Source organism: Salvelinus alpinus, chromosome 11 (genome assembly GCF_045679555.1).
Source record: "Salvelinus alpinus chromosome 11, SLU_Salpinus.1, whole genome shotgun sequence".
NCBI lineage: Eukaryota > Metazoa > Chordata > Actinopteri > Salmoniformes > Salmonidae > Salvelinus > Salvelinus alpinus.
In genome coordinates this window covers 55,463,057-55,485,997 of record NC_092096.1, presented here as the reverse complement: position 1 = coordinate 55,485,997, position 22,941 = coordinate 55,463,057, and the positions used below count along the sequence as shown (strand labels likewise).

The following is a 22,941-nucleotide window of genomic DNA, read 5'->3' as shown; positions in this document are numbered from 1 at the left end:
AGAAACAGACAGAAACACAACTAGATAGAATGTACAATGCAGTGGGAACGAAAAAATAGAACAGGTGTGACACGGTGAACGTTTGCATTGTATTCCAATTACACACCCCACAGTCATGCAAACCACATCATATCCGCAACATTTTTCTACCCCAAGCTGCTGAAACTGACCTAAAATACAGAATCGTTTCTTGAACCAAAGAAAGAGTGTTTTTCTCACATAACCAAGTCTCATTATTATTTGCATCGGCTTATCAGCGTTTGTATCCTCATCGCCCCATCAGAACACATTCTAATTAACTTCCATATTACCTCGCTGTCTCCGCTTCCTCACTTTCAAATTCAAATAGCTTTATTGGCAAAAAGAAAACCTAGGCAGCCGAAGCAATAATACGGTTAATGAAGACATTAAATTGAGCAATTATAGGATGGCGATAACACAATAACAAGGGACAAACTGGAGGGACTAGGGTTGCGTTCCAAACGGCACCCTAATCCCTTTGTAGTGCACTACTTTTGATCAGAGTCCTATTGGCTCTGTGCGTGACATAGGGATTAGGGTGCCATTTGGTACGCAAGCCTGTTGAATGCCCCCTGTTGAATGCCCTAGAGCATTCCCATGTAAGAAGCAGCCTTAGCACTAACGTGAAGTCGATAGGAGCACATCAAATTCGGTGTCAAATGAAAGCTCCAAACGGCACCCTAATCCCTTTGTAGTGCACTACTTTTGATCAGAGTCCTATTGGCTCTGTGCGTGACATAGGGATTAGGGTGCCATTTGGTACGCAAGCCTGTTGAATGCCCCCTGTTGAATGCCCTAGAGCATTCCCATGTAAGAAGCAGCCTTAGCACTAACGTGAAGTCGATAGGAGCACATCAAATTCGGTGTCAAATGAAAGCTAAGAGTCTATTTTTGAGAAATGAAGGCATTTATATGTTTTTCAACCATTTTCTATCCTAAAAAGTTGAAAGAAATAAAGGCTTTTGATTTCTGGTCAAACAGATAGTAAAGGAGTCTTAGAAAAGTAACTTCCAGAAAAAGTCTTAAAAGGTTTTAGAAATACGTCAAAATACAATCATGTTGAAGTAAAGAACCCTGCCAGCTAATATCAACACTTATATTTAGTTTTGCAGAAATGATTTGCCTTCTGTAAGTTTAAGAAATATTGCCTAGTGTCTTGTCATTCTGTTACCAAAAACCCACAAATCTTTAAGACATTTTCCAATTTCTCTCCCTCATGAGGAGGGAGGATAATAGTAGACAGAAGTAACAAGTGAAGGTAGACCTATCAATTAGTTAGTGTTTTTACTGATAACAATTTGGTTTACCATTTATTAAGGGATTAAAACACATAATTCTGTTACCAAATCAGTAACCGAAGGACCAAAAAATCCCAAAACTGACATGGCTACAATGGGAAATCATAGTAGCCACAAACCACAGTTGAGTCACCTGCTACTGTCCTCCCCTTCCACTGGCACACTGTCATGTTCAGCTCATAACGGTTTTCTTTCTCTTTCTGTCGTCTGGTGGTAAAAGCAACACTGTGAAAACAGTCTGGACAACCCCTCACTCTCCTCTCTGCCTCTCTCTCTGCCTCTCTCTCTGCCTCTCTCTCTGCCTCTCTCTCTCTGCCTCTCTCTCTGCCTCTCTCTCTGCCTCTCTCTGCCTCTCTCTCTGCCTCTCTCTCTCTCTCTCTCTCTCTCTCTCTCTCTCTCTCTCTCTCTCTCTCTCTCCCCCTCCCTCCCTCCCTGGCTCTCTTCTCTCTGTCTCCAGTTAAATATTTTATTGTCACACACCAGATAGGTGCAGAGAAATGTTGTTTTAATGTCACCTCTCCTGGCTCTTACTGACACCTACCCATGAGCCCCCTCACTTTCAATTTACTGTAACCAGCCCTCTCACCCACTGAGCACTGACCGACACCCGACGTCCATGGACGTGGAAAAGTAGTCTAAATCTGAACCAACTATAGACGTCTGGTTTACAAGTTTGGACAGCACAGTACAGTAGAGTTGAATACAGTAGAGTTTAGCACAATACAGTAGAGTTTAATACAGTAGAGTTTAGTACAGTACAGTAGAGTTTAATACAGTAGAGTGTAATACAGTAGAGTGTAATACAGTAGAGTAGAGTGTAATACAGTAGAGTAGAGTTTAGTACAGTAGAGTTTAATACAGTAGAGTTTAGTACAGTACAGTAGAGTTTAATACAGTAGAGTTTAGTACAGTACAGTAGAGTTTAATACAGTAGAGTTTAGTACAGTAGAGTTTAGTACAGTAGAGTTTAATACAGTAGAGTTTAGTACAGTACAGTAGAGTTTAGTACAGTACAGTAGAGTTTAATACAGTAGAGTTTAGTACAGTAGAGTTTAATACAGTAGAGTTTAGTACAGTACAGTAGAATTTAGCACAATACAGTAGAGTTTAGCACAGTAGAGTTTAGCACAGTAGAGTTTAGCACAGTAGAGTTTAATACAGTAGAGTTTAATACAGTAGAGTTTAGTACAGTACAGTACAGTAGAGTTTAATACAGTAGAGTTTAATGCAGTACAGTAGAGTTTAGTACAGTACAGTAGAGTTTAGTACAGTACAGTAGAGTTTAATACAGTAGAGTTTAGTACAGTAGAGTTTAATACAGTAGAGTTTAGTACAGTACAGTAGAGTTTAGTACAGTATAGTTTAATACAGTAGAGTAGAATTTAGCACAATACAGTAGAGTTTAATACAGTAGAGTATAGTTTAGCACCATACAGTAGAATTTAATACAGTAGAGTTTAGTACAGTACAGTTTAGTACAGTACAGTAGAGTTTAGTACAGTACAGTAGAGTTTAGTACAGTACAGTAGAGTAGAATTTAGCACAATACAGTGGAGTTTAATACAGTAGAGTAGAGTTTAGCACCATACAGTAGAGTTTAATACAGTAGAGTTTAGTACAGTACAGTTTAGTACAGTACAGTAGAGTTTAGTACAGTAAAGTAGAGCACACTAGAGTAGAGCAGGGGGGGTCAAAATGCAATCTGGATAATTTTTTAATGCTATATTGATAGTAAATGTAGCAATTATATGACAAAGGAAAATAGGAAATAATTCAATTTGCCCATATTTTTGATGAAAAATGTGAATGAGCTCACTGGTTTGACACCACAAAATCAACCAAATGTGCTAAATAGCGCTGCTAATAGATCTAAATGAAAAATACTGTGATTTAAGAAAAATAGTTCAGAGATGAAATTATTTAATCACTTTCTACCTGGTTTCAGTCATTTGAAATCAGACTGCAGTATTTTTCATCGAAAAATAAAAACATGTTTTACATCATTCAACATTTACATAATTTCCCCATCATGACCCACACATTGAGAATCACTGCTCTACTGTACTTTATTTAACCAAGTAAGTTGACTGAGAACACATTCTAATTTACAGCAACGACCTGGGGAATAGTTACAGGGGAGAGGAGGAATGATCCAATTGTAAGCTGGGGATGATTCATTGGCCATTATGGTTTGAGGGCCAGATTGGGAATTTAGCCAAGATACCAGGGTTCACACCCCTACTCTTACAATTTGAGCCCTGGGATCTTTAGTGATCACAGAGAGTCAGGACAGCCATTTAACATCCCATCCGAAAGACAGCACCCTATACAGGACAATGTCCCCAATCACTGCCCTGGGGAATTTGGATATTATTATTTGGGGGGGGGAGGGACCAGAGGAAAGGGTGCCTGCTACTGGCCCTTCAACACCACTTCCAGCAGCATCTGGTTTCCCATCCAGAGACAGACCAGGACCAACCCTGCATAGCTTCAGAAGCAAGCCAGCAGTGGGATGCAGGGTGGTATGCTGCTGGCTAGTACTGTATGCTACTGTGCTCTACTGTAATCTGTACTGTGATGTCCAAGACTGTGAAACATGGACATCTACACTGAACAAAAATAGAAACGCAATGTGTAAAGTGTTGGTCCCATATTTCATGAGCTGAAATAAAAGATCCCAGTAATGTTCCATACGCACAAAAAAAAGCGTATTTCTCTCAAATGTTGTGCACAAAGTTGTTTACAACCCTGTTTTGAGCATTTCTCCTTTGCCAAGATAATCCATCCACCTGACAGTTGTGGCATATCAAGAAGCTGATTAAACAGCATGATCATTACACAGGTGCACCCAGTTTCGTCACATTACACATTAATGCCACAGATATCTCAAGTTTTAGGGGAGTGTGCAATTGGCATGCTGACTGCAGGATGGTCCACCAGAACTGTTGCCAGGGAATGTTAATTTCTCTACCAACGTCGTTTTAGAGGTTTTGGCAGAACGTCCAACCGGCCTCACAACCACAGGCCACGTGTATGGCTTCATGTGGGCAAGCGGCTTGCTGATGTCAACGTTGTGATGTCAACGAGTGCCCCGTGGTATGGGCAAGCATAAGCTCAGGCAACGAACACAATTGCATTTTATCAATGGCAATTTGAACGCACAGAGATCCCGTAACAAGATCCTGAGGCCCATTGTCGTGCCATTCCACCGCCGCCAGCACCTCCTGTTTAATCATGAAAATGCACAGACCCATGTTGCAAGGATCTGTACAAAACTCCTTGAAGCTTAAAATGTCCCAGTTCTTCCATGGCCTACATACTCATCAGACATGTCACCCATTGAGCATGTTTCGGATGCTTTGGATCAACGTGTACGACAGCGCGTTTCAGTTCCCGCCAATGTCCAGCAACTTCACACAGCAGTTGAAGAGGAGTGGGACAACATTCCACAGTCCACAATCAACAGCCTGATCAACTCTATGCGATGGAGATGTGTCATGCTGCATGAGGCAAATGGTGGTCACACCAGATACTGACTGGTTTTCTGATCCACACCCCTACTTTCTTTTTTAAGGTATCTGTGACCAACGGATGCATATCTGCATTCCCAGTCATGTGAAGTCTATAGATTAGGTTCTAATGAATTTATTTCAATTGACTGATTTCCTCATGAACTGTAACTCAGTAAAAATCTTTGAAATTGTTGCTTGTTGTGTTTTGGTCCGGACCGACCCCACATTTTTGTTGTTGTTGTATTTGACCCCCTTTTTCTCCCCAATTTCGTCTCATCGCTGCAACTCACCAACCGGCTCGGGAGGTGAAGGTCGATTCATGCTTCCTCCGAAACATGACCTGCCAAACCATGCTTCGTAACACCCGCCCGCTTTACCCGGAAGCCAGCTGCACCGATGTGTCGGAGGAAACACCGTTCAACTGACGACCGAAGTCGCTAGAGCGCAATGAGCCAAGTAAAGCCCCCCCTGGCCAAACCCTCCCCTAACCCCGGACGACGCTGGGCCAATTGTGCGCCTCCCTATGGGACTCCTGGTCACGGCCGGTTGTGACACAGCCTGGGACCAAACCCGGGTCTGTAGTGACGCCTCAAGCACTGCAATGCAGTGCCTTAGACCGCTGCGCCACTCAGGAGGCCCGGACCAACCAAATGTTGTCTTGTTTGGGGGCAGAGATTAGAATAATTGCATATTTGGGTATTATTCTACACACTTGCAAAGGAGGGTATTGTGTATTTCTACCTTTGTGTACCTATTCAGAATACATCACCATGAACAGAATGAGATTCAAAATTAGTATAGTACAGATCAGGGAACCATGGTGTAATGCTTTTATCGTCATTCTGGGTGTAACTCCACTTACAGTAGTTCATCAACCCAAATATGTTTTTTCAAAGCCCGCAATCATCATATACGGCTGACACCCAATTCTTTCTGCAGACATCTCTGAATCCTAATTCGGAATAGATATTTAACGTATTTTTGGGGAAAACAGGGTCACGTAAAAGGGAGGGAGATTTTACTGTCATTCTGTTACCGAACTTTGCATCTGCACTGTTCTTCCAGTAAATGTGTTTTTGTTTGTACGATTTTCTGTGGAAATTGTTAAAAGTTGTCCTTGTGCATAGAGTTGTAACAGCATCACACTGTTTCTGTGGAATTGCCCCCCCCCCCCCCCCTCTCTCTGTACATCCGGTCTCTACTCCGTGTCTTGTATTGGATGGTTTGTTTGTTATGAGTCAGGATGTCTGCGTTCCCATGCGTGTATATACTTATTGCTGTGTGTGTGTGTGTTAGCGCACCACAGCTGGCAATCCAAAACATCCGGAAGCTTCTCTAAGCTGCTTACAAACAGCAACTGGTGACCATTGACCCTTATGGGCGCTGAAAGGCCGGTCTAATCCAGGATCCAGTGTGTGTCTGTGTGCGCATGTGTGTGTTAGGGCACGTGTGTGTGCGTGCATGCGCGCGCGCGTGTGTGTGTGTCCGAGCGGCGCATGCTTCCGGGTGTGTATGTGTTTGTGTCAGCTCCTCTCCTACTCACAGTGCCAACCGCCACAGCTGCCCAATAGGAAATGAATACCTATAACTATTAAGGCATCAATAGCGTCTCCATGACGATTACAGACCACAATAAGGACTATGGATGGATCAGCGATGATCATAGAGGGCTGGAATGAGCGATATGATTGTGGCCATACTTGAATTAGTTATCTTTGGAGCTCTGGTGAACCCCTGCGTAGTCTAACTGGAGCTGTGACAGTGAAGGTGTTTTCATGTGTGGAAGTCAGAGAGACAAGCAATACACAAATGAGTGATGGCTTCTACTGATTGGTAGGATTTTTGTGATGTCAAGTGTGCTGATGCATTCGCTTTCTTCACCTTTTTTTTTTTACCCATTTCCGTTTGCAATTCTTCTTTCAAACATGATGAGGATTTTTACTAAACACGATGAGGATTTTTACCATAAACTATGAGGATTTTCACCAAAAAAGATGAGGATTTTTACCAAACATGCTTGACACTGTATAATGACACTTTCTGGTTTAAAATAATCCTTTATCTCTTATTTTCTCCTCTTCTCTCCTCCCTCTTCTCTCCTCCTCTTCTCTCCTCCCTCTCTTCTGCAGGGTTAGATTGTGACCGCCACCGTTGACCAGGAACTGTGACCGCAGACATTGACCGTGATGAGGACCGTACAGGAGGATGGAACGTAACAGAGTTCTGACCGTGGAGCCGTTCCCGACCGTAGAACACCAACACTAACCACAACCACACCTTCTAAAGACCGCCCGGTCTCCCCCTAACCCCCCACCCCTCCAGCCCCTCTGTCTTACACCGCACCCCTCCCCCTCGCCACTCCACTCCTCCACCTATCCTCCTGCACTCACTCCCTCGCTCCAGACCCCCTTTTTTGAGGGTCCACTTTTTCTTTCATAAACACTCTCAACCACCACTTCTCTCTTTCCATTGCGATGTCCTTTCTTTCCAATCGTCTATACCTTCATGAACATTGAGTCCTCTTTGGGAAACAGACATACACGGACGATAAACGTTTAGTTGGAGCCGGAGTCTCTGTAGCTGCCAGTCATGTATCTTTTCCCTTTATCCCTGTGTAAACCAAGTGGGCGGGGTCTCGGCTCTAGTCTCCGCCCCCGCTGCTACATGGCCGACACCTGTCTAGTCTGGCTCCTGGGCCTGGCTCTCCGCCTCTCCCTGACCACCTGCCAGAAGATGAACTCCGCCAACAAGCCCCCCACGGTGACCACCAACTACGGCAAGTTGCGAGGGCTCAAAAAGGACCTGAACAACGAGATCCTGGGGCCAGTGGAGCAGTACCTGGGCGTGCCCTATGCCACCGCGCCCATCGGAGACCGCCGCTTCCAGCTGCCGGAGGCGCCTGGCTCGTGGCAGGAGATCCGCAACGCCACAGCGTTCGCCCCGGTGTGCCCGCAGAACGTGCACGGCGTGCTGCCGGAGATCATGTTGCCGGTGTGGTTCACAGACAACCTGGATGTGGCGGCCGGCTACATCCAGAACCAGAGCGAGGACTGCCTCTACCTCAACGTCTACGTGCCCACCGAGGACGGTGAGTGTCGGGTAGGGGTGGTCCTTCGCTCCCATAGGGGGCGCCACTCAGGGGTAGGGTGAGGAGAGATGGAAGGTGGAAGGGGCGGGGTACTTTTAACTGAGCGAGATCTGTCACTAGAAGCATACCTAATTCTCTTTTTCTAGTCCTGGTTGGGCCGCAACAATATTTTTCCCACCGTCTTTTGCCACAAAATATATCTAACCCCCCTAAAACCTCACTCTCCTTGCCCAAATCCAGAGCTGAATCTTTCTTCGGTTCAGTAGGTCTGGGGTGAGGAGATGAGCGAAGTCTGGGTCTGGGTTGAGCAAGGTAAGCGGAGAGGGAAGGAAGAAGACAAAGTTTTCTTTCAACTAACTATCTTAAACCTTCCTTGCCTCAAAATAATTTCCGACTGTCTTGCCAATCTTCGAAGGTCTGGGGTGAGGAAGGGAAGGAGAGGAAGGAGAGAGGGAAGACAGAGAGGGTTAAGGGGTTTCTTTCAACTCAACTCAACCTTACATCTGTCACCTGAAAATATTGTATCTAAAACCTCCCAAGAAACTTCTCTCCTTCCCTCAAATCATTTCCACAAATAATTTTTATGCTTGGGATTTGAAATTTTTATTTTTCTTGCTTTTCTCGTACAGACTCAGACACTTTTACATATCGATCAGCTTTTAGGAAATAGTGTATATTTAACGGGTTTATTACAAAGATATAAACACCTGATATCGTACTAAAAGTGTCCTTTTCTGTGCTCAGCGTAACCATCACCCACAGGACTCATTTTTCTTTTTCAATATCACACACTAACCTCCAAGCTGCCAATATCTTTTTTTATATAGCTTTTTAGATACCCACTCTTAACTGTTACTAACACTCGGTACTATCTGCCCTTTTATGCTTTTATGCGAGGTTAAGAAGTGTGTGTGTATGTGCGTACGTGTGTGTGTTCTGAAAAACACTAAAATAACACAGTACTTTGACAGTCCAGCACAGGTCCACTGGGGTTTCCACAGTGATTGTCCCACTACGTGTGTGTTCTCTGCCGTTGATGCCAGTGTGTATCAGAGGAGTTCATCTGGGTCTCTCCTCACACATCCACAGTGAAGTGAGGAACCATGATGGGCATCAGTCTTTTCCCTCCCAACGCCCCCGCGAGCTAGGGCTTTTTAGACCTCACAACTCACCACCCGCTCTTCTCCCCCCTTTAAAACCCCAAACACAGAGACCTTGAGTATCTCTAAATCACACCAGGCTTCTCTGTCTCGCTCTCAGTTTTTCTTCCTTATGCTCACTTACAGGGGGATTTTTTTTTACCCTCAGCCATCTCACACACACACACGCACACGCACACACACACACACACACACACACACACACACACACACACACACACACACACACACACACACACACACACACACACACACACACACCCTTCACTCCCATACTGTCGCTAAATGTCAGCACAGAAAACAGCACAGCACTGAGAAGTCTTGGCCTGCAACGACACGTCTTTATTGAGTGGAACAAAGCTCAACTCTGACGCTGCCTTTGGAACGGCACCCAGTTCCCCAGTTGGCGCACTACTCTAAACCAGGGCCCACTAAAGGGAATAGGGTGGCATTTCAGACACACCCAGAGTGTTTGACCTTCAACATGGTTGTATGTAGTTGGATATAAGGACCTTCTGCAATGACATTGTCCGTGTTAGTGTAATGCTGAGGCTAGCACTATCTGCCTATGGGACCAGGGGATTGGCTGTCTAATATGTATATGTATATGTCTCTCTCGTGTGTGTGCGTGTGTGCGCATGTGTGTGTGTGTGTGTGTGGGGGGGGGGGGGGGGGGGGGGATATAGTCCCCCTAGACAGAGAATGATGAGCAGGCATTGATCAGCTGCCCAGCGTCCCCCTCCTCTCCCTGAGCTGGCTGTGGGTGTGAAATATGAGGAAGACACACACACACACCTATGTGTCCACGCGCACACATGCACGCGCTCTGGCATGCACACACACTGGACAGTCACCGGCAGCACATGGACATTTTTTTATCAACCCTCACGTTTCCTTTCTGTTTGCTGTCTGAAAAAACCCTTTTCCAACGTCTTCTGTTACCTGTGTCCTTTTTACCTGCCAGCCCAAAACAGTCCACCATACTACTGTAGACAAACAGTCCATGTGCTTTACTCTATACTCCACACCTCCCCTTTAACTACCCCTTTTAGTTTGTCCTAAAATAATCCAGTAGCATACTTCTTTCTTTCTCTCTCCCTCACCCACAGCCATTTGTGTCACAACAGGAACACGTTGTGAATCTTAAAGACTATCTTTTTAAACATGACCTCTTTCAAGGGACATTTCTTTAAAGGGACATTCCTTCAAAGGGACATTTCTTCAAAGGGACATTACTGCAAAAACAAAGTAACGCGCCATTTTCACATATGTTGGTGCCGGAGATGGTGAATTAGGAAGTTGAACAATTTTGAAATGTCCCTTTAAGTTAGGATAGTTTTTATAATGCAATAAGGGCAATGGGAGAAAACTGGGACACGCTAACACACAGGCACAAACACACAGACCCCCCCCCCCCCCAACACACACACACACACACACAGACCCCCCCCCCCAACACACACACACACGTTAGTCAAACAAGCCTTTAAATAGACTCCTTTTCTCTTCAATCCATGTATCTTTTTAAAGAAGCAGTCCTGCTGTTATCACAGGGCTACTCTGTGAGCCCCTGAGGAGGAGGAACTGTCATGCTCAGGGGCCCAGGGGGAGCCTGGACAGCAACCTGCTACACATAAAGACAGAGAATGGAAAAGAAAAGTGGGGAGACCACCAAAGTCAGATTAAAGCCCGAGAGATCTCTGGGGAATAATAGATATTGTTTTAGAGAGATGGAGGGATGGTGGGATGGCGTGATGGAGGGTGGGGATGGAGTGATGGAGGGTGGGGATGGAGTGATATGGGGATAGAGGGATGGAGGGTGGGGAGGGAGAGATGGAGGGTGGGGAGGGAGAGATGGAGGGTGGGGAAGGAGAGATGGAGGGTGGGGATGGAGAGATGGAGGGTGGGGATGGAGAGATGGAGGGTGGGGAGGGAGAGATGGAGGGTGGGGATGGAGAGATGGAGGGTGGGGATGGAGAGACAGAGGGTGGGGATGGAGAGATGGAGGGTGGGGAGGGAGAGATGGAGGGTGGGGATGGAGAGATGGAGGGTGGGGATGGAGAGACAGAGGGTGGGGATGGAGAGACAGAGGGTGGGGATGGAGAGACAGAGGGTGGGGATGGAGAGATGGAGGGTGGGGATGGAGAGATGGAGGGTGGGGATGGAGAGACAGAGGGTGGGGATGGAGAGATGGAGGGTGGGGATGGAGAGATGGAGGGTGGGGATGGAGTGATATGGGGATAGAGGGATGGAGGATGGGGAGGGAGAGATGGAGGGTGGGGAGGGAGAGATGGAGGGTGGGGATGGAGAGATGGAGGGTGGGGATGGAGAGACAGAGGGTTGGGATGGAGAGATGGAGGGTGGGGATGGAGAGATGGAGGGTGGGGATGGAGAGATGGAGCTTGGGGATAGAGTGATGGAGAGATGGAGGGTGGGGATGGAGTGATGGAGAGATGGAGAGGGAGATATGGGGATGGAGTGATGAAGAGATGGAGGGGTTGATACTGTAGGCAGGAGCACAAACTATACTCATGCACAACACAAACAAGACTAGTCACTAAACCAAAATGCTTCCCGCCCCTCCCTCTCTTCTCTTCTCCCTTTCTTTTCGTCTGTTCAGTGCAGATCTCTCCATTTTGAACTGGGAACGCGGTCAAACGAGGGTTTCATTTGGCTCAGGGGGAGGAATTACATCAGCCTGGGTCAATTACCCAGTTGTACACACACACACACACGCACGCACACACACACACACAATTACCCAGTTAGGACTTTTATTCCGTATTAATGAACACAGACTGGCAACACTGTGATACGTGTGAAACAGAAAAGACGCAGAGAGGGAGTGTACGGTAGCTTTGATCGAAGATGCAATCGGGGACGAAAGCAGAGAGGGGGAGGTGAGGAGGGGAGAGGTGGGTTGTCTTGGCAACCCTCCAGTGCTTCCTGTATTTTCCTGTCAGCGCGTCAAAGACCACATCCATTTGCCTTCCCACTATACTCTGAATGAGGGGATTAGCAAGAGCTCAGTTCCAGCTATTTATAACTTATGAGGCAGAGAGAGAAAGACAGAGGGAGTGAGAGAGAGACAGTGAAAGATAGAGAGCGAGAGAGACAGTGAAAGATAGAGGGAGTGAGAGTGAGAGAGAGTGTGTGTCTGTGTGTGTGTGTAGGGAGGGGAGGTGCTCGTGTGTGGGCTTGTGTATGTGTGTGTTTGCATGTGTGTACGTGCGTGCATATCTGTGTGTGTGTGCGTGTGTTCATCTCTGTCTGTGTGTGTATGTATGTATTGTATGCGTGTGTGTGTGTGGGGGGGAAGTCACATGATCGTGACGTTGTCCTCTGTCTCGCCATTACGCCATTGTCGCATTCACCTGGGTATTGTGTCGGCTTCCCTCTCTCTCTCTCTATCTCTCTCTCTCTCTCGTTCTCTCTCTCCCTTTATTCAACTCTCACATTCTCTCCTTCATGCCGTACCCCCCTTTTCTTCCCCCATATCCCCACCATCGTGCTCTCCTTCCCTCCCTCCCCACAGCTCTCTTCCCATCTCTTTCTACATGGTCACCCCCTTTCATTCGCGCTAACTTAAGGTGGAAAACCGCACCACCATCCAATCTCCAATCTTCAACATACGATTTGGATGAGCAGTGAAGATAGAAATGGGATTTTATATACCAGACACTGTATTTAGATCTCATACCATCCCTGGATAGTTTTATATAGTTTAATATGGTTCCATTTAAGGAATCAAGATCTATCGTACTAAGATCTATACCAACTGCCCCAGTTTCTTTCTTTTTTAACCTTGAAAACAAAAAATAAGATATATTTTGAGATAGTTATAGAAGAAAGTAGCAACACACAGCCTGCCTCCAAAATAGCACTCTATTCCCTACGTAGTGCCATACATTTAACCACAGCCTTATGGGCCCTTGTCAAAAGCATTACATTAAATAGGCTATAGGGTACCATTTATGACACAGCCACAGTGTTGGTTTTATTCTTGTGATGCTTAATAAGTTCCGCGAGGGAATCAAGGAGTCTTTGAATGTATCATTACTGATTCTACATCAGTTATCCATCTGTGTGGAGATAAATTGAGAGGGAACAGATTGAGGGAATGGCAGTGTTCAATGCATCCATTGTCACTTGTTCTTGAATTCACCTTGGGAGAGAAGAAATTAATGTAGTCTGTGAGATGTTTTTGGTAGAAATGTCGGCATAGGTCTACTCTAGTGATATTCTGATGATTTAATAATTGTATTGGTTCTCCTCAGGGCTGCCTATCTTTGACACGCACACGCACACACACACACACACACACACACACACACACACTGCATCATAGCCCACATATCGCTCTCATCGGTCTAATCTTTCACTGTTTTTCACACTCACTCTCCTTCTGTCTTTCACTTCCATCTAGCTCTCTATCTCTCTTCTCTCTCTCTCTCTCCCTCGTTCTCTTTCTCTCCCCCTCTTTCTCCCCCCCCCTCTCTCTCTCCCTCTCCCCCCTATCTCTCTCTCTCTCTCTTTCCCTTTGTCTGTCTCTCTCTCTCCGCGGCTCAAAGGGCCGTCTCTTCAGAGCTTGCTGTAGCTGAGGTGACTAGTGGCTGTGAATGCAAATTAGCCTAACCCCCTTATCCCCCCCCCCATCCACCACACACACACACACACACACACACACACACACACACACACACACACACACACACACACACACACACACACACACACACACACACACACACACACACACAGCGGCGGCACTGCCAGAGTCCACTGCTCACAGTGCCTCCCAGAGTGCTGAATGGAGGGGCAAAGGGATAGATAGAGAGAAGGCTGTTATCTAAAGGTAAACCTCCATCAGCGTATCACCGTCGTATACAAACTGTTGACATGTAGCCTACAGAACAACATAAGTCAATACTATGGCTCCAAGCCCCTGACCCTCAGGTAATGAACAAATAGACGTACTGTACCCTCTGCTGTTCAGGGAACACAATGAATGACTAGAGGATGTTAATCGATGGCCTGCTGAACTAGCTATACACTAAACACACACACACACACACACACACACACACACACACACAGGGAGGATAAGTATCCGTCTACAACAATCGTCCAGGCCTTTGAGCTAGAATGGACCCCCCCCCCCCCCTTTTTTTTTGTTTCCAATCTCTTCACTGCCCCAGTGTGCTGGGTGGGTATTAAAAACCATTTTTCATATAGAGACAGTGTCCCAGTGCAGCCCTCTAGGGTAGAATACACGTTTATGAGGCAGGGACCAGGGAGGAGTGATGGAGTGAGGGATGGAGAGAGAAAGGGAGGTGAAACAAAGGAGAGGAAAAGAAAGTTAGCGAGACAACCTGGCAGTTCTATCTTTTTCTACATTTCCTTCCCACGTTCCCTTGATATTACCTTGAATTTGATAAAGGGGGGGAAAATAACTATGTCCTTCAAGCGTTGCAAAAAGACTAAACCTCACAAAACACATACAACACGTTCCAAAAGGTTTTCAAAAGGCGGGCTCCGAACGAACGCAGCTCGAATCTATCTGATTTAGAAGACACGTTCTGTTTGATTGTAATAGGATTTAGGGCATCGCTACCCAGAGACGGAGGATAAATATTGTCCCTCAAAATGGGGTAGATTACCCAGTAAACCCCCAGATTAGTCCCTCTGCTGGGGAGGAACACAGGGACCACACTAAGACACAGGCAGGGCCAAACATGACAGACACATGGCAGAGACATGGCAGACACACAGACGAAGGCACGAATGCACAGACACACATAGACACGTGGCAGCTACAGATGCATATGCATGCATATCAGGTGCACATGCACGCTCGCAGAGAGAGAGAGGGACACACACATTGTGGCTGTGGCTGGTTGCATGGGGAGAAAATGGCTTTAACCTTCATGCCTTCTCAGTCGTCACCGTTCTGTAAATGTCACTATCTGGCTACCTGCCAGGTTCGCTCTCTCTCGCTTTCTCTCTCTCTCTTCCTTTCTCTTTCTCTCGTTCTCGCTCTCTCTCTTCCTTCCTCTTTCTCTCAACATTGAAATTATACTTTCTCTCTCTCTTCCTTTCTCTTTCTCTCGTTCTCTCTCTCTCTCGCTCTCTTCCTTCCTCTTTCTCTCGTTCTCTCTCTCTCTCTTCCTTCCTCTTTCTCTCAACATTGAAATTATACTCTCTCTCTTTCTCTCAACATTGAACTTATACTTGCTCTCTTTCTCTCTCTCAACATTGAAATTATACTCTCTCTCTTTCTCTCTCAACATTGAAATTATACTCTCTCTGTCAACATTGAAATTATACTCTCTCTCTCCCTCTCTCTCTCTCTCTCCCTCTCTTTCTGTCTCTCATTCTCTCTCTCTCTCTCTCTCTCTCTCTCTCTCTCTCTCTCTCTCTCTCTTCCTCTTTCTCTCTTCCTTTCTCTCTCTCTTCCTCTTTCTCTCTTCCTTTCTCTCTCTCTCTCTCTCTCTCTCTCTCTCCCTCTCTTTCTGTCTCTTACTCTCTTCCTCTCTCTCTCTCTCTCTCCTCTACACTGTTTCTACCCCCCTTTTCACCTCCCATTCTCATTCCATTATAAATATCAGTATGTTTCACGCGGGCTATCTTAGTTTCAAATAATCCTTATTAGCTTCCTTTTTTTTCTCACCTTTTATTTCCACACGGTCTATTTCTGAACTTCTCTCTTTTCCACTCTTCTCCACCCCTCTCTTTCACATGAGCTCGTTCGACACCCATCTCTGTTTCTACTTCTCTCTATGCAAACGGCAATCTCTCCTGGTGTCTCACCTTGCTTCCTACCTCATTCACACCACCGCTCTGTCTCCCCTTCTCTCGTTCCCACTCTATTCAGAGACCCATCTGTGTTGGTGTCCCTTGTTCCCTGATCTCTCTCTCTCTCTCTCTCTCTCTCTCTCTCGCCTTCTTCTCTCTCTTCAGCAAGACTAGATCTATAATTCTCAGACACTGTTGAAGCATTGAGACAAAGTGGGGGGGGGGGGGGGGGGACTTTCATCTCAGGCTGGAACACTGAACAACAAATAGAGATGCCAGATCTACCCATGTTATTCAGTAACCTCAACAGTCTTTCTAAATGGTCTTTCTAAAAGAATGTAGAGAGTGTATTTCAGGCCAGATTGAATGCCTTCTGTCCCTACAACTGAACCAGACAGACTAAACCAATGAATCATACCTGGTGATTTTTCCACACGTAGTGTATCTAAATATACTATTTAATAGATAGCATCAGAGACAACATCATGGTACACACACAGCGTGGCCATCTGCTGACAAGGCGTGCTCCACAGAATGGGTGGGCGGCCGACACACTCTTTCATATGGGGGCGAAGGGGTGAGGAAGGGGGAGCCTGAGCGAGGCTGGGAGAGAGAAGCATCATGTGTGAGTCATCATAAACAAAACGCTGACCCGCTGTCACGTTACTCATACTACTGAGAGACTAGACACACACACACACACACACACTCATTCCCCTGTACTCCTCTCAGCCCAACGTCCATCATTCATCTTTTTAGTTCACTTACAACCTGTCAGTGACGCTCCCATCCACTCGTACATCAACTTTACACTCACACTGCTGTCTGCTGAATTACATTGTCAACACCTAGACTATACTTACTCTTAGTTTGTGGGGCTAGCCTGCACATATTAATAGATGCACGTGCACACACCATGCGCACACTGGCAGTACACAAATTCACTCTGACATGCACACACACACACACACACACACACACACACACTTACAGGTTGATGCAGACACACAAAACATAGACAGATTCATACACACACACACAGACAGAGACTCTCTTACACACACAAACACACACACACACACACACACACACACACACACACACACACACACACACACACACACACACACATACACTGTGGGTGGTGTGGCTGGTGTGAGTATCAGTACTGTAGCTGTAGCTATAGCTGTGGGTGGGGGGAGCCTGCGGTGCTGTGTGTGTGTGTGTGTGTGTGTGTGTGTGTGTGTGTGTGTGTGTGTGTGTGTGTGTGTGTGTGTGTGTGTGTGTGTGTGTGTGTGTGTGTGTGTGTGTGTGTGTGTGTGTGTGTGTGTGTGTGTGTGTGTGTGTGTGTGTGTGTGTGTGTGTGTGTGTGTGTGTGTGTGTGTGTAGTGTGTGTGTGTGTGTGTGTGTGTGTGTGTGTGTGTGTGTGTGTGTGTGTGTGTGTGTGTGTGTGTGTGTGTGTGGTTAGAGGTGGAAGTAGAGCTTAGTTAAAATATGATGTAACCTGGTTCACAGTCAGTGAGATGCTCTGCACCAGCCCTGGGTACAAATACGATTCAAAATAATTTCTAAATACTTTTAGCTGTGCTTGATTGAGCCTGCCTGGCTCTATGGAACCAATAGAATGTTGAGAACACGGCAAACTCCACCAGTATGGCACTCCAGGCAGGCCAGAGCAAACGCTTAAAGGTCCCGAACAGTCATTCTGATTCCCATGTAAAATAGCCTTTTGAGTGACTAAAATGTTACCCATAATATTTTGGGGGGATAGAAATGTACATTTCTCTCATGGCTAACTACCAGGGACTTTGAAAAGACAGGCTGAGTGGGCGGGGAGTGTATATTCATGAGCTCACCTTGATGGACAGCTCTCTGAAACACCCACGTCAGCAAACGTTGATGCAGTGAGCAGTGTTGCAGCAAAATATTCTCAAGCAAATCTGGTGGTCCACAAAGCAACTCAACAATGAAATTGCGTCAATGACGTGATTTTTTGGGGGGTATACACATCTCCCATTTGACAATACCTCCTGTGTCAACGGAAACGTTGACTTGACAACTGCTTTCGGAGTTTTGAAGAACCCTTCCCCCCTTTTGTACCATGCTGGCTGAAGACCTAGCTAGTCAGTAACTAGCGAACACCATAAGTATCTTTGTCATATCAGTATCTCTGCTGACTACCCTACAGTCAAATTGCTGTACCAGTAGAGTAGCTATCTAGCTATATAAACCACGCCTACCTCCGCGAACAAGCCTTCTCCGATGTTGGTTACAAGGCGGCACTTATTTAAATTAGGTAAGAGAATATCATGTTACCATTGGTGTATTAAATTGAGCGTTAGGGTGATGTCACCCTATCCCCTTAATAATCCAAGTGTTTGACACGGGAGAGGGGACCAGGTACTTTATTATCAAACTTGATCAATGTAGAAGCAACAGTCATTTTGCATACTTCGGTCATCATACTTTGATCTGGTTTCATCCAGATATCATCCAATTTCGTGAAGAAACATGATTTGGACTGTTCGTGACCTTCAAAGTATTTGAACGATTTCAAATAGTATTTGAACCCAGGTTTGTTCTGCAAGATTTCAAATGGTATTTGAACCCAGGTGTGTTCTGCACTGAGCCGACCTGCAAAACAGAGCGAGGACGACGAGGGAAGTAAAGGTGAAAAGAAGGTGTATTTGGAGAAAGAGAAGAGGGGAAAAGAGGGGGAGGTCATCGAGGAGACGGGGTTGTAATGGAACAGAGGACTGTGGTCGTTTTCTCTTCATTAACTACACAGTCAATTGTACAATTGTCAATTACTGTATCATGATGGATGTCAAAATTGTTTCCAATAACATTCTAACACTCGACCCTACAGACAAACCCTGTTATTGTTTCATTTGATACTTGTTCTTAGCACTTCACAAAATTACTTCCGGCAAAAGCTTTTCTTCTACTTTTTCCGCCCTAAAATGCTGCGGTAAACACTGATGATGCCTCTTAACTACTCAGAGTGACTGTAAGATGCCTAAATACAGGGGACTGTATGAGGTGAGCCATCCATTGACTGGGGCTTTTCCATCTGTGGTGCATAGAGTTATCTTTCTTTTTACAGTTTATAAATAGGCCTCTTGTTCTGCTGAATGACGTGCATACAGGATATGTCAGACAGGTTGACATGCTGGATTTCATTTGCACAGCTGTATCCAGCCATCGTCATGAAGGGTTGCAATTCTGCAGGTTTTACCAAATGTTTCACATTCGTAAACAGTTTTACCATCATTTCAAATCTTTTTTTTTTTTTCAGGTGATTATTTCAATCTGAGGATAACCTTCTCTCAACCCTGGTAACCATACCATCACACACTCTTATGGATGTCTATGTACAGACTTATCAATATGCTATAACCACTCTAAGACCTCCAATATCTTTACCTTATTCAACCCCGTGTGAAGCCATAACCCATGCACACAGTACAGGCATCAGTTGTAATCCTATTCGTTTTCCTTGAATGAGTTGTATTTGCCAAGCATTTACCTCTCGCTAACCGTAATCCTATCCTTAGATCAGTTTCCCGGGCTGCAATAAGTTAACGACATTCATTTGGATATTTTTGAGCTGTCACTGCAGTTACATATAACTTCATTGGATTACAAATCACAGAGACAGACAGACTTCCTGGTTGTCAGCATATCAGAGTCCTGCCCATTGGTTCCCTCATAGGTAGCTGTAATCCCAACAGCAGATGGTGCTTCCTGTTAGCCCAGGCCTCTTTTCTGATTGGCCCCTTCCCTGATTGCTGTTTTGCATATCACAACATTAGTTCCTCAGCAGCAAACTTTCACCGATTGGGGAGAGAAGAAGAGAGGAGGAGAGGAGGAGAGAAGCATCCCTTTCTGTTCTCTCTCCTTCTCCTCTCTCCTTCTTCTCCCTCTATCTCTCTCCCCCTCCATTTGCCAAGAATAGCTGGTTGGCAGTTGCGGATCGAATTACATGCACATTTTACCCACCACACAGCACACACTCCGTTAACTAGCATCAAGCTACATGTCATTTCTAATTGACACACAGTCTGTTGTGCGCTATACATGTAATTACATATTCACTGGGGGGATGACTTTGAGAGTTACATCTAAGCCACACACACACACACATACAAACAAACACACACTGCATACCTTTGTCCCTTTCTCCGGTTTTGTAACGCATGTTTAACAGGATTTCTCATCATTACAGGTTCCTTTCATTGTGTCTCTCGCTAGAGATGGCTGACTAATAAAGATATCATTTGGTTGTGTGTTTTAACCCCCCCAAAAAACGTTTAATCTAGTGTGTTCATATTGTTTATGTTGTAGTACCAATCAATTGTGGGAACTGTAGTGACAGAGAGGAAAAGGAAGGGGGGTATCAGTGTTTGTGTGAAGAAAATGTCACGCTATTCATGAATCACAACAGGGGGTTAATCATGTTATTGTAGGTTACGGGTGAGGGCGTCTTGACGAGGCCCACCCCTCCTCTTTGTTACCCCTCTATGCCCGACGTTCCTTTTTTGGGTTCTGAGGGGGGAAAGGGGAGGGTGTTGAGTTTCTAACCACAGGACGTCACTCTCTATTTCTCCTCCCATAGATTTTTACTATGGTCCCCTGAAGCCAGAAATACAACTTGAACACAAGTAACAAAACATGGGTTCAGAGAGGGCAGCGCAACCAATGAACAACTAGTTAACGACCACTGACAACTCATGTATCCGTTTCTCCCGGGTGAGAAGGGGTGCTGGATCTTCAGATATAGAGGCTCCTTATTTTCTCTTGACAAAAGCCTCTGTTGTCTTTTCTTCTAATGTGTCTGTGATGCTGCGTTTTTGTTTTGTTTTTGTCCTCTTTTTAAAAAGAGAAAAGAAAAAAAAACTTGCTGATTTGTCTTTTTTTGCTCTTTTCTTTTCTTTTTTTTTCTTTTTTTCTTTGCGTTTTTTTGCCAGTAATCTTTTTTGAATTTTCTCTTTTCTCTTTTTCCCCCCCCCTTTTTTTCTTGCACCCTAGGTCCGCTCACAAAAAAACACGATGAGTCTACAATGAACAGACCGAGAGATGAAGGTATTTTTGCGTTGCATGTTCTTCATTTTTTCTTGTTTTTAAGTCTTTTTGGGGATATATAGTTAGAGCCATTGATTAGCTATGAGATATACCATATATATTTAAATATATATACAATGTGTTGGTGTGTTGGTGTCCGTGTTGACTCGGTATCTTCACATTCATTAAGAATACAAAGAACACACATTCTATCCAGTCAGTCTGTGAGAAAAAGCATTCGCTTAATAACAGTTTGATGACAGGCCTCGGCCATTATAATAGTTATGAAATCCACATTGTGTCGTCTCTACAGTTGATTTACTACAGAAAAGAAAACATATTTCAGACATATTGACTGACTGACTAGGCAGGGAGACAACGCCATTCTGCCATCATCATTACAGCGGAATAGTTCTTGAAACATGACTAATGGTTGGACCATTGTGCATGGACCTGGCTTCAAAAGTCAAGGTGAGAGTAGCATTATTAGGTGAGTCAAAGAAAGAAAGAGAGGGAGAAATGGAGAGAGCGAAAAATTGATGAAAGACCGTATTCTCCTGTTTATCAGAACGAATGATCTCTTCCTGGTGACTTTTCTACAATAGAAAGAGACACAACAACACTATTAGCTACAACACGTAACACGCAGTTGAGATGATACCGTCTTGCCTTTTGGAGTCGTTTCCTGACCATAAAAAAAATGGCTGCTGTCAATATGATGGATTATCTTCTTCTTACAGCTCATTTTGAGTGCGAAAGGGAATCTTTTTCTCTTGGGTGTTCTTTTGATGTTTCTTGGGTCTTTTTTGAAGTGAAAGTTGTGGAGAGTTGGGGGAAAGGGAGTTTCTCTTTGCTCAGACATATTGACACAGCCCAAAAGTTGAGCTGGCTACTAGATAGGCTTACCTGCCTGTTTATGGGCCAACTTCTGATGCTTCGTTACCTTCATGAAAATACATTTTTACTATAGCACACCTTTCTTTAGAAAATATAGATACTTAGGCTTACCCTCATAACATCCACATGTCAAATACTAATCCATACCTGTGTATTAGACCTTCTCCCATGTCACCTTCCTAGTGCATGGAAACAAACTAATAAATAACTAACTCCTGGAGGTCATTCAGGAGCATTTAACTTGTGTTTACAAAGGTGCAGATAGAAATGTAATATGTAGAGCTGAAACGATACCTTTATTGGCCAGATATTAATGTCAGACTGAAGGCAGAATCATCATACATCATACATCGAAAGAGATTGTTGTTCGATGTCGGGACTTCCTGAATAAGGCCCTGGGTGCATCCCATCTTCTTTCTGCTTAAGTGTGTACTCGTTCACTACTTCCCACAAATCTTAAAAGCATTGGATTGGTGAAGGCATTAGCTAGTGGGAGTTTACACCATATTTCTTTATACCAGGCATTCCTTTCAAATCAGTAAAGGGAAGTGAACAAGTGCGCACTTTGCGACAGAGGAGAGATAATTGGGACATAGCCCAAGTATGAGTACTACTGTAACATCTTCTTCCTGTTAATATCCCTCTGACTTCCTGTTACGACTAAGTGTCCGATCAGTGCTATATCACCTAAGTGGACCCTTAGGGCCAATCCCAAATAGTCCCCTATGCACTTGTAGAGATCTGAGAGGATTTGATTGGTATAAGCAATATGCTGTAACTTCCACCTAGCCTATCAGAGAGCAAGGTGGAGCTACTACCAGTTTGATTACACCTGTCACTCCCTCTCATATCTCCACAAGTGCATAGGGCGCAGGGTTTAGGGGACGATTTAGGATTGGTACCTAGTGCTTCAAGGGTCCAGTTCAGTTTCTCTGTACAAAGCAGCCTTTTTATTGAAGAATTTCAATGCTTAGCAGGAGAAACCATTTCTAGTTTGAATGAGTGAACCGAAAGCAAACACTAGTCATTCAAGAAGTCGTATTCAAGCCAAAGCAAAGAAGAAAACACATTGTTGTTTAGTATTTTTCGTTTTGAAAGGGAAACTA

General features: G+C 44.9%; 1 protein-coding gene across 4 annotated transcripts in view; it reads left to right on the top strand.

The window, feature by feature from the left end:
• Positions 1 to 22,941, top strand: part of LOC139534503 (neuroligin-2-like) — a 230,186-nt gene that overhangs the window by 71,379 nt on the left and 135,866 nt on the right. For 2 of the 4 annotated variants that reach the window (XM_071333686.1, XM_071333685.1), the window contains exons 2-3: positions 6,961 to 7,919; positions 20,906 to 20,959. In XM_071333686.1, the coding sequence (XP_071189787.1) occupies positions 7,421 to 7,919; positions 20,906 to 20,959 (553 nt within the window). In that variant the 5' untranslated portion in view covers positions 6,961 to 7,420. The remainder of the gene's footprint in view (positions 1 to 6,960; positions 7,920 to 20,905; positions 20,960 to 22,941) is intronic. The other 2 variants (XM_071333688.1, XM_071333687.1) reach the window with 1 other exon arrangement.